General features: G+C 33.3%; 2 protein-coding genes across 2 annotated transcripts; both read left to right on the top strand.

The window, feature by feature from the left end:
- The first annotated feature begins 66 nt into the window (after positions 1-66).
- Positions 67-5,950, top strand: LOC123919924 (serine carboxypeptidase-like). Its single transcript, XM_045971965.1, has 9 exons — positions 67-484; positions 1,363-1,531; positions 1,673-1,792; positions 2,244-2,387; positions 2,474-2,627; positions 3,194-3,282; positions 3,937-4,195; positions 4,306-4,439; positions 5,536-5,950. Exons 1-9 carry the CDS (start codon positions 162-164, stop codon positions 5,662-5,664), a joined length of 1,521 nt encoding a protein of 506 aa, XP_045827921.1. The 5' UTR covers positions 67-161; the 3' UTR covers positions 5,665-5,950.
- Positions 5,951-7,616: 1,666 nt separating this feature from the next.
- Positions 7,617-10,699, top strand: LOC123919916. The gene is made up of 8 exons (XM_045971955.1): positions 7,617-7,854; positions 8,234-8,307; positions 8,670-8,711; positions 9,161-9,202; positions 9,609-9,692; positions 10,028-10,115; positions 10,258-10,355; positions 10,443-10,699. Exons 1-8 carry the CDS (start codon positions 7,689-7,691, stop codon positions 10,458-10,460), a joined length of 612 nt encoding a protein of 203 aa, XP_045827911.1. The 5' UTR covers positions 7,617-7,688; the 3' UTR covers positions 10,461-10,699.
- The last annotated feature ends 1,800 nt before the right edge of the window (positions 10,700-12,499 follow it).

Raw genomic sequence — 12,499 nt, 5'->3', positions numbered from 1 at the left:
AGTAGTAACAGTCAATAAGTTCTCCTAGAAAGTGCCACGTGTCGTGCAAAACTTGGATCTTAAGCAAACAAACGTAACCAACCACCTTTCCCCAATCTCTCTCTCATTTTCATTTGCACGCAAACCAACACAACACAACACAAATTCTCTCTAAACTGAAAATGGCGTCCACCATCACCACGACGTCGTTTTCGATTCTTCTTCTCTTTGCTATTGTGCTCTTCCTGCAGTCCCCACCACCATCCTCCGCCACTACATTCAACAATGATATCGCGAATCACCTTATTAAGAGCTTCAACCTCTTCCCTCCTCATGATATCAACATCATCTCTGATCCCAATGTTCGACCCGCCGATAACAATAACAAGATCGTCGAGAAGCCACTCAGATTCCCGAACTTCTCCGGTGAAGGCGAAGGAATTTCCATTGATGATTTGGCTCATCGCGCTGGTTATTACCCGATTCAACACTCTCATGCTGCTAAGTCAGTAATGTTGCATGTTTTCTCTTTTCATTTTTTATTTTTTTAATTTAATAATTCTTTTTGCTACTATTTTATTAATTGTACAAAATATTATTACATCCGTCGCTAAATATAAGATATCTCTCTGAGTAAATTAGTTACAGTAAATGATTAGTTACATGGAAATAACAAAGTTGATTGTGATGTTAAATTTGTTGGTTAAGAAGAAAATACTAATATTAACAACTAATTACCGATTTTGGCCCTTTTTTTTAAAAAAAAAAAAAAACTCTCTTAAGTAGATTGAAAGTTGATTGTGATGTTAAATTTGTTGACAATTGATATGTAATTAAAAATAAATAAATTAATGTTAACGTTACTATGTTTATTATGGGATTGCAAGAAAAATATGTAAATTAATTTGGGGTATATTTGTAAAAAAATAATCGATGGAGTTGAAAATTCAAAGAGGGTCTTGTAAAAAAGGGCAAGGAAAAAATTCAAGAGGTCTAATGTTTAGAGACGGGGTATTACTTTATTTTCACTCTGTCAATTTCAGTGAATACCTACTGCAATTTTTGTAATTAGGCCCTGAGATTTGTCTTCATTGAATTTAATAATTTAATTTCCTGTGTCTTTTTGTGGAATATGAATGTTGCATGACAAAGAGAATGTGTGTGTATAATATAATATTTAATTATTATGCAATGCACACAATTTGAACAAATTGCTATTGTTCTGCAATTCGTTATTTAGTTACAAAGTGTTTTCAAATAGCCACTATTGTGGAGATATAGCGCGGTAGCATAGCAGAATTTTAATATAATGCTATTTTCTGCGATATGTGATTAACAATGGTTTTTGTTGTTTATTTCTTGAGTTATTGTTGAATGGTGCAGGATGTTCTACCTTTTCTTTGAATCCCGGAACAACAAGAAGGATCCTGTTGTGATATGGTTAACAGGGGGACCTGGCTGTAGCAGTGAATTGGCTGTGTTTTATGAAAACGGTCCTTTCAAAATTGCTAACAATTTGTCCCTTGTATGGAATGAATATGGTTGGGACAAGGTATATTAATATATATCCTCATGTCATTTGTTTGTTCCTCTTGTCATTCAATTTAATTTTTTTTTTCCCTATTCTCTTCATCTCTTGTTTTCTTGTGATCAATATTTATTGGACATAACAAACTGATTGGTAACCTTGTAGGTTTCTAACCTCCTTTATGTTGACCAACCAACCGGAACTGGCTTTAGTTACTCCACTGATAACCGTGATATTCGTCATGATGAAGACGGTGTCAGCAATGACCTGTATGACTTTTTACAGGTACTTGTGTTTTCTCTAAATGTTATTGTTTGTTATACAACATCAGTGCAGTGTTTCTTAGGGCCTTTTTGGATAAACAGCTTAATTAAAAGCTTATAGAAATAAGTTTTTTTTGAACAAACTTATGGAAATAAGTTGAAAACAACTTATGAGTTATGAACATGTCTTATGTTGTTTCCATAAGTTCCAAACCCAAACAATCTTTGAAGTGCTTATTCTAGTATATACGGTCAAATATAAGTCAATCCAAATAGACCCTTAATATGATAAACTTGTCTTATATTTATGTTTCTAGACCAGAAGTTGTATTTGCAAACTTGTTTTCCTTTCGTAATATTTCTTGGTCGCTGTTCTTTGAAAAACAAAACAAAATGTTTCTCAGTTATTGCTATTTTGGATAAGAACACTTGTGATATCTTGAGTTATCGTGTGTTTTCTCTTTTCCCTACAGGCTTTCTTTGCTGAACATCCGGAGTATGCTAAAAATGACTTTTTTATTACGGGCGAATCATATGCCGGGCATTATATTCCGGCTTTTGCTGCTCGTGTCCATAAGGGAAACAAAGCTAAAGAAGGAATTCATATAAACTTGAAGGTCTGTTGTGCAGTGAACCATTCTATTCGAAATATATATTGAAGGATATGAAGATTTGCTTAGCTTTTTTGAAATGGTTGAAACAGGGATTTGCCATTGGCAATGGGCTCACTGATCCTGCAATTCAGTATAAAGCTTACGCAGATTATGCACTTGACATGGGCATAATTAAACAGGCTGACTATGATCACATCAATAAACTGATGGTTCCAGCCTGCGAATTGGCAATCAAACTATGTGGTAATTTACACGTGATGTTGTTTCATATATCCTTTGAGTGAATTTAACGTTCCTTCCCATGTTTGTATGTTTGAGCTAAGGTTTTTATTGAATTGAACAAAGTCAAGCATTGTACTAGTACTATTTCTGACTTTATTTCTTTTTTAAATGAACGTTAAGCTCCACCTCCCACATGGTTCCAATCATTGGGTTCGATTCATGCTCAGGCTTGCTATTTTTTGTGATGTAATGTAAAACTTACTACAGTTATTTAAACTGCATATATTACCTATATATTATTTACTGATGTGTCTTATCATATAAATACACATTTATCTTAATATTAAATGCATATTGCTATGCTTATATTATAAACTATTTGAAATTATATGAAGTTCTTACAACATTTTACATGTGACCGTATTATAGTTTGATGGACGTTTTCTATTTTCAGTCATCAACCTAATAGTAATTTTTACAATCCTGATTATTCATGCAAATCGAAGGACCAAAAGTCTCTGCCATCTCATAGTAAACTAACTAGCTTTTGTTATGTTTCTGCTTAATACTTGTTTTATTCCTTTCAGGCACAGATGGAAAAATCGCATGCACAACTTCGTATTTTGTTTGTAATACTATATTCAATTCCATTATGTCACATGCTGGTAATATCAATGTGAGTAACTTAGTTGCCTTATCTTCTGTGTGATTTTAATGTGGTTGTACTTTATGTTGTTAAGTTTACAGTGTGCCTATGAACCTCAAAGCTTATGTTGATAGGTGTGAGCCATCAATAGCTAATAATTAATTATGACACAAGCTGAAGCATGATCTAATTACAGACTTATTTGCCGACTTCATAGAAATTCTGATACCATGTTAAAGAGTCACTCTTCTTAAAAAGCTTTTAGTTGTTAAGTGAGAAGTGAAGAAGGGATTTTAATTGTCCTGAACAAATTGTTGTTATCTGTCACTTTTTGCTTTGCTTCCCAGAATAATTTCATCTGGAAAATACCATACCAGCACACCATATTAGGTAGTAGTAACCTGTTTATCAGGTTATGTTTAACATTGTACTTGTACCACAATATGAAACACTTATGACTTTTCCTTTGACACTTTCTTAGTGGGGGACATTTTAAATGATAAATGGGGGATATTTTAAATGATAAATTTTTATAGCAAATGTCAAGCAAGCTTGTTATGCCGTTTCTTAATATCTTAATTTGCCATTTGCCTTGACATTTATGGAGATTGTAAAGTGTTGAAAGAACATGATGTGGTAGTCATATTTAAAATTTTGACCAGAAATTATTAACTTGTGCTGCAGTACTACGACATCCGAAAAAAGTGTGATGGGAGTCTTTGCTATGATTTTTCAAACATGGAGAAGTTCCTGAACCAAGAATCTGTTCGGAAGGCTCTAGGGGTTGGGGATATTGATTTTGTTTCGTGTAGTTCTACAGTTTATCAGGCTATGCTGGTGGATTGGATGAGGAATCTTGAAGTTGGTATTCCTGCTCTCCTTGAGGATGGAATCAGTTTGCTTGTTTATGCTGGGGAATATGATCTCATCTGCAACTGGCTTGGTATGTGGCCATATTTAATATCTGTTTTGAAGTATTTTAAGATGTCTTACTTGAGACCTTTAAGGTGTGTATTGATGAATTTTCCCCGGATGTATAAATTCAATGAATAGGTAATTCAAGATGGGTTCATGCCATGGAATGGTCTGGCCAGAACGAATTTGTCGCCTCACCTGAAGTTCCTTTCATAGTTGATGACTCAGAAGCTGGAGTGTTGAAGAACAATGGACCTTTAAGTTTCCTAAAGGTATCCTTCTCTTGCTCTCCCACCCTACCCATGCTGTACTATGAAAACATTACATACTGTCAAATTTTATATTGGGCCTAACTCATCCCTACAAAACCGGCTTGTAAGGTGAGGATTGCCTCTAGTATATAAACACTACACAGGCCATATCTCTTAGCAATGTGGGACTAAATCCACCCCTTCACACCCAACACAATGAAGGTGTTGGAGGCTGCAATGAAGGCAACCCAAATGCCGCAATTAGGCATATGGGGGCGGACCGCAATGAAGGCGGAATATCCAACACACCCCCTCACGCTCAGGCCCAATGGGCCTGAAGCGTGGACGATGCAGGAAGCCCAACAATAGATCTAGGATAGGCTCTGATACCATGTCAGATTTTATATTGGGCCTAACTCATCCCTACAAAACCGGCTTGTAAGGTGAGGATTGCCTCTAGTATATAAACACTACACAGGCCATATCTCTTAGCAATGTGGGACTAAATCCACCCCTTCACACCCAACACAATGAAGGTGTTGGAGGCTGCAATGAAGGCAACCCAAATGCCGCAATTAGGCGGACGGGGGCGGACCGCAATGAAGGCGGAATATCCAACACATACTCTAATCTCGAATGAATGCACCGCTTACATATGTATGATTGTCTTCCAATATCATAAAATAGAAATCTGTCATTGCTGTGTAAGCTATACATCAAATATCATCAAGAAATATATATAGAGCCAGTTTGGATAAACTTTTTCATCAAGTACTTGTTGAGAGTTAAATATCAAAAGAATCTTGTAATTCAAATAATGGCATTGGAATATAAGTTAAAAATATTTTCTGCATCTTAATTTTTTCAGAAACTCTTTTGTTTAACTACTTTATAACCACTAGTGATTATATGAACTTGGTTCTAAGTCAGGAATGATGTGAACTTATTTTGATCGAAAAGTTATTATTTATTTTTTTTTATAAACATGAGGGCCTAAGCCCGAAAAGTTATTGTCATTTAGATGCAATCTAGACTGTTTCTATAATTCATTTACTACCGAATTTCCGCATAGCTTGGTAAATCCTGACTCAGTTTGGTATTGAATAACAAAAAACAGGTTCATGATGCGGGTCACATGGTACCAATGGACCAACCCAAAGCTTCGTTAGAAATGCTGAAGAAATGGACTCGGGGAACCCTTTCCATATCTGGAGCTGATGAGGAAGTATTGGTTGCAGAGTTGTAATCTCTTCTTGCAATTAGTCTACAACAACTTGATGCAATGAATTTATTCAAAAGAAAATCTTGATGCAATGAAAAAAGAACTTAAACGAGTGGGATATTTTGTTCTACTAAACAAATTCACATACTATCTGAAATGACAGGATCAAAGGTTATGCAAGAAAAGAATGATTAGCATATACTACTTTTATGTCTGTATATATGCTATTTTGGTAAAATCCGAGGTGTAACTCACCAAAAACTTCAATCTAATGTTTAAATATAATGCAAACATTATAAGGAGTTGTTCACATATGTTTTCACAATCAATCTAGTGAAATGGATTATACTCTGATAACATCGCAAACCAAAGTTTGAATTTTGATTGAAAGAGGTAGCCACGTCTAGTTTGTGACAAGTAGGGTCGATTGTTTGCCTGTGCAAGCAGATCAACAACACATGACCCAATAATTTAGTTAAATTTTGAGGTTTGACGTTTTATTTGATAAATATATAATACTAGTCCCACACCCGTGCGATGCACAGGTGTTATGTAATATTTTATATTATAATGTTGAAAAATTATTCGTATAAATTGTAACAATAAGTATTATAAAATAAAAATTATAATAATAATAATAATAATATAAAAGTGATGTACTTATTACTTCCTCCAACCAATATATATACCTATATGTATAGAGAATGAGTACAGACCATCAAAATTGAATGAAATATTTTTTTTTTTGTGGGATGCGCCAGCCAATGCAATAGTGCAACGCATAGGCGACACACTAAAATTGAATGAAATATGATAATGCTAATGGTTATTATATATTTCAATCCCATAACCTAACTTTTTGCATAACCTTCACTCTTCTCTAAAATTATAATGTAATTAAGTCAATAATATATACACTCTTCGTTTTTTTTTTGTGACTAAATTAAAAACTCTTTGTTGTTTCTATGAAAACGGTTGAAATTTAAATTGGATAAATGTTGAAAGAGAATCCAACTATGTTCATCTTCATTGTCACTAAGAAATGTTATAATAATGTAGAAGAGTGTAACATCTTGTGACATCAATTTTTGGATAATTGGAGAGGTATAATTCAATAATAATGTAGAAAATTGTAACATCTTGTGACATCAATTTTTGGATAATTGGAGAATCATAATTCTTTATTATTTATTATGAGATTGATATAATATAAAAAAAAAATAGAGATGAGAATGATATAATATAAGGAAGTGATGTGAAAAAAAAAAGAGATGAAAATGATATAATATAAGGAAGTGATGTGGCATTATTGTGTGATTTAATTGGATGTAAATGGGTGGTGTGGATTAGGGTTAAGATGGATAGTAGGAGAACTATCTAGGAATTATATATATAGATTCTGAAATTATTTAGGGTCCAATTGCTCTTTCTTTTTATCATGGGTTTAATTTTTAAGATTAAATTGAATTTTTGTACTTCATTCGGTAAAAATATAATATTTTGAAATGATTAGAGCAAACCTTTCAAGGTGTTTAAGACAACTATGGTGACATATATGTTTTGATTAGGATTATTCTAGTGAATACAGTCTCCATCCGTCCCAAAATATAAGCAAAAATTGGTCAACAAAAGTTAATGCATTTGGTTTAAAATTTAGTTCAAATGCATTCATTTTTGTTGACATCTTTTTACTTATATTTTGGGACGGATGGAGTACTTGTGAAAAACAAAAACAAAAAAATGAATGTTTCATTACAAATTAAACCCATTTTTTGCTTAAAATAGAAATTAAACTCATTGAAAGAAAAAAAATTAAACTCTCAATATATATTTATTTACTTATTTAATGTAATCCATAATACACCACCATTTATGTAATAATAATAATAATAATAATAATAATAATCCTTCAAAAAATATTAAACATTGTTATTAGATCATAATAAGTGGCTATGGATAGATATAAAACACAGTATTTATGAGTGTATGTATGTATGTGTAGAAGAAAAGTGGATAACAGAATTTAGGAAAGTTGCAGAAGCAAAGTGATGTCGTTTACCGTTGGAATTGGAATCTCTATCAATTGCAGCTTCTTCAGAATCCCTCCTTCATCATGTTACTCACTTTCCCATGTTTCATTGTCATCTTCTTCTTTTTCTTGTTCATCCTTCAACTCAAATAAGCTCAAGTGGATTCAAAGAGTATCCTCTGAAGGTTAGTTATCATTCTTAAAATAAATGCTCATTCAAATTGGCTTCTCCTTCCTTATTTGATCGTATCTACTAGCATAAGCACTTGTGAGAGAGCTTATGGAAATTATGCAAACATATTATGATATGTCCATAAGCTGTTTTCAGCTTCATAAGCACTCCAAATATATGAATATAGTTTGATTTGTTATAGAAATAGCTTATACATAATTACTTATATGATAAGTCCTTATATGTGAGATTGTTAGGGATAGCTTATGTGATAAGTGCTTATGTTAAATAAGCTATTTATCCAAAAGGATCCTTGTTGCTTTAGCGTTTACTCTCATTCCTTGAAAACTGGTGCCCAAATTTTATTTAATTTTTTCTTTTTAATGATGCAGAACTTCCTAATGAGTTAGTTGAAGACTCAAAATTTGTTCCTATTAATGCTGAGGATCCTAGATATGGTCCACCTGTAAGTCATGGTTAGTTTTTACTCAGTTTTTAATAACATGTTTCTCTGTCAAGAAGCTAATGATTTTCACCAAAAATAGTAAAATACTTCTGCAACTGGTCGCCCGTCTACCTTTCATTCATGTGTAATTATCTTGAATATATATACTTCTGCAATATGTGTACAACGATTCCTCGAAATCTCAAGTTCTCCTATGGGGGATATTTTGTCCTCACTTTATATGCATTTTTACCTTTGAAAGTCCAATTTGAGTTGCTTTTTATGAATGAATGTTCGATTAATCTTAGGACCAAACATAGTATTGTTGTAGAACTGACATCATATGTAGCTTAGCTAAACACGGAGGTTTCTTTATTTTGCAGGCCTTATTGTTGTTGGGATTTGAAGCCGATGAACATTTGAAGGTGATATTACTATGATCAAAACATCATAAAAAAATGCTGTGGTAGTTTCATATTGTTTGTGAGTCTTGAAAGATTTTACCTTAATCAATGCATTTAGAAATGCTTCTGCTGTGTCTTTTACTCGATTTCTCTTTTGTCTCTTATTGTATTATGAGATTGCTTAGTGTACATGAATATCTAAGCCAATGTTAGTTCAAATTATTGTTTATGCTTACAAGATGATGACCCAAATGATTGATAGAGCAACTCTTGTTGATATTCTTGCTACTAAAAAAATTCTGAATGTAAAGTGTTACAATTGCAGCATGAAGGTTACCTTATAATAGCAGTTTACGATTATTTAGTGATAGTTTTCCCTAGATATATTAGCATTCAATTATCTTTCTCCTGTATTATTTTATATCTTTACAAATGTGTCATTCAATAGTAGTGTATTTGAACTTGTGCAGATTCAACAGTTTTTGAAAGAGTTAGAGGGTGAATTCTTGAAGGTAACATCTAATTTCTTTTCTTTCATTCTCGTATTTTATTACCAAATTCCAACAGTTGGAATAACCAAAGATTTTCTTAAGAGAATAACCAAATATTGTTGCAATGCACAACAGCTACTTCCTTCAATCTATGATGATTTCTTTGACCTAGATAAATACAATAAGCTACTCTTAGTTCTCAACTGACAATTGCTTTGAGATTAAATGTTTCTTAAAAAATTGTCAAGAACTTTGATAGACTAAATCACATAAAGCACAATAAGTTGTGATCACCACATAACATAAACAAGAAACACGAATATCTATATTTTATACATTATGGACTGAAATTCGATGTATCGTAATTTTCGTAGATATCCAAAATAAATCGACGGAAAAAAGGAAAATGTAACATATTGCTTTGCAGGTCATCTATTGTACCAAAGACATGGTTACGCGTTCACTTTGGGAGGCAATGCATACAACACAACAAAGTTTTGAAGAGGTCAAGGTAGAATTTTTGGAATAGCTTGTAATAATATACTATTTTCATCTAACTTCTGCACCCTCACCATCTGTTCATCAATTTGTACCAACAAAAAGATAATAATTTGAAGAAATGTATTTTGTTAAGAATAAGCTTCTCCATTGTGATTTTTGACAACAGTTTCTTAGGTTTTGTTTTTTGTGGAAATTATTAAGTTTTTTAATATCAAAGTTATGGAGAATTATCACATGTGTAAAGAGTGATTATTAACTCTAATTTAAAGCATGAGAATCTAGAACTCAATATGACATTCCTTACAATCTAAATTATATTCAAATATCTGCACGCGTGCATTGCAGATAGACAGGTCTCTTCCTCGAATATGTTTCTTATCTGGTTTAAGTGGAGAGGAAATGATAATGTTCGTGGATGCTTTCCCTGAAACTGGTAACAATAATCTGTTCAATGCTGAAGTGTTTGATTAACACTGTGAAATCTTAATGAAACCTCAATGTCATGTGCGTGGATAATAGTTCTACTAGTTAATTTTTCACACCTATTTACGGCAGTTTGGAAATCATTTTTGCAGGACTAAAACCAGCTGCGTTTGCGGCTCTTGTTCCTAACAGCGCCAATAAACCACTATATGAGTTAATAGAAGAAATCACAGGAGACCATGAGATGTTGGTAGGTGTTTATTTTTAGAATCAATGTTTATGCCCCTCTTTGAGCTTATTGTTCTGTGAGAGTGAGACCGTTTTTTATTGCATGCAGACCGGAGAACAATTGTGATAAACTAGTCTCAGGAGCACACTTGCAGAAACATAATTGGAAAAAACAATCAGATTTTATTGAGACCGTCTACTTAGATAAGATTTGAACATATATAAAAAACAAAATTGCTGCTACTGTGTAAATTAGCAATATTTGCTTGAAACTTGATTTATGAGAACATGCCTACCGGAACTGAAAATATGGATGAGCTATGTTATCTGAAATTTCCAAAAAAAAAATTGAAGAGGTTCTAAAAAGTTGGACTCAAAATTAGGAGCTCATTTTACACATTCTGTGTCATAAATAAATCCGGCCATAACAAAATTGAACTCTCTCAAACACCATGTCATATAATAAAGTATTAATGTCTCCTTTGATATTACAATTTGTCATATTATATGCCTTTAATCATGATCCTCTCCTGCAGTCGAGATGGGCAACCACCCAAGGGACCATTTGTAATATGTAGATACTTTGTGAATTTGTACAAATGTTTTTATTTAGGCACGGGTGCATAAAATTGAAAGAAACGAAAAAAGAAGAGAAATAAAAGATTAAGAGTTATAATAAATAAAAGATTAAGATTATGTATATGATTCGCTATGCCACCTATAGAACAACTTATTAGAAACACAAGACAGCCAATCCGAAATGTAACAAAATCTCCCGCTCTTCGGGGATGCCCTCGGTGCCGAGGAACGTGTACTAGGGTGTATGTGCGACTCGTTTAGATCATAGACTAAAATAAAAAAAATTATTCTATTGTGTATAAAATTAATGGTTTCGATTGGTGCAACTCAAATGCAAAATTTTGATCTATTACCTAGCGTTCTTATTTAAAGGGAATATATTAGCGCATAGTTTGATCAGTTATGGATTTCAGCATCTTGAAAAGAACCGTTCATAAACCCTCGAGTTTTTAACAATAAACTAGGGATACTTTTCCGAGGAACTAAGGTTTCTGAAATAACAATCATGAAAGAGTACGGAAAAGAAAAATCTTGGATCAAGTTGGTGAGGATTCCTCATATGGAGTTGTTTAGTTCTCCATACATCAACGAAGTATACTACATCACTGACCAAAACAAGATTTTGATGAGCATTATGAGACCAGCGTCGCATGAAGGTTGATGTTTCTTAAGTCCTGTATTTTCCCATCCTTTTATATAACTTTTTTGGGTTCTTTATGATATTAGTTTAACTGGTATACTTCCTTAAGGGTTTTTTGAGCTTATCAGAAGGGAAATCATCATCATTAACAACATCGATGCCGTTTAAAATTGTGTTTCACATGTAAGATGTTCAACACCAAGTTGTACATGCAGTATTAGTAATGTTTCACAGAAACTCCCCATCTTGGAACTTGATGAGAGAGATTAAATTTACTTGAGATGCCACTAGGGGTGATCGCGGTGCGGTTCGGTGCGGTTTTGAGCGAAAAAGTCATCCTAACCGCAAGATGAAAATGCATGCGGTTCGGTTTGGTTCGGTTGGTTTTTAAAAAGACATCCAAACCAAACCAAACCAATGCGGTTAGGATCGGTTCGGTTGGTGCGGTTACACCAACTATATTTTAGGCTAATATAACATACTGGATTGCAAAAAAATTATATGGCCTTAGTTTCAATAATACAAGAACATTACAGTACCAAAATACATATTAGACTGTCAACATTACATCATTAATAATAGTTCTTAAATAACATTAGTTAGAACTAGAATTAGCAACCCCTAATTAAAATTGTTTTACTGTAATTCAAAGAAAGAGTGAGAGATGAAGTACAGACCGTGATTGAAAGATGAAGAGCTTCAGCTTGGTGAATGAAAGATGAAGAGTTTTGAACCAGATACGGCGACGGCAAGAGATGAAAAACTTTGAAGCTCCGTGAATCAGATACGGCGACGGCGAGAGAGGAGAAACGCTAGCTTCGTGAATCAGATACGGTGAATGAGATATGACAGAGAGTTCTGTTTTGAAATACGGTGAATCAGATACGAGTGAATGAGATACGGCGACGGAGAGAGAGGAGACACCCAGCTTCGTGAATCATATGAGA

Source organism: Trifolium pratense, linkage group LG1 (assembly GCF_020283565.1).
Source record: "Trifolium pratense cultivar HEN17-A07 linkage group LG1, ARS_RC_1.1, whole genome shotgun sequence".
Lineage (NCBI taxonomy): Eukaryota > Viridiplantae > Streptophyta > Magnoliopsida > Fabales > Fabaceae > Trifolium > Trifolium pratense.
The sequence above is the reverse complement of the archived record's forward strand: the minus strand, read 5'-3'. Positions and strand labels throughout refer to the sequence as shown.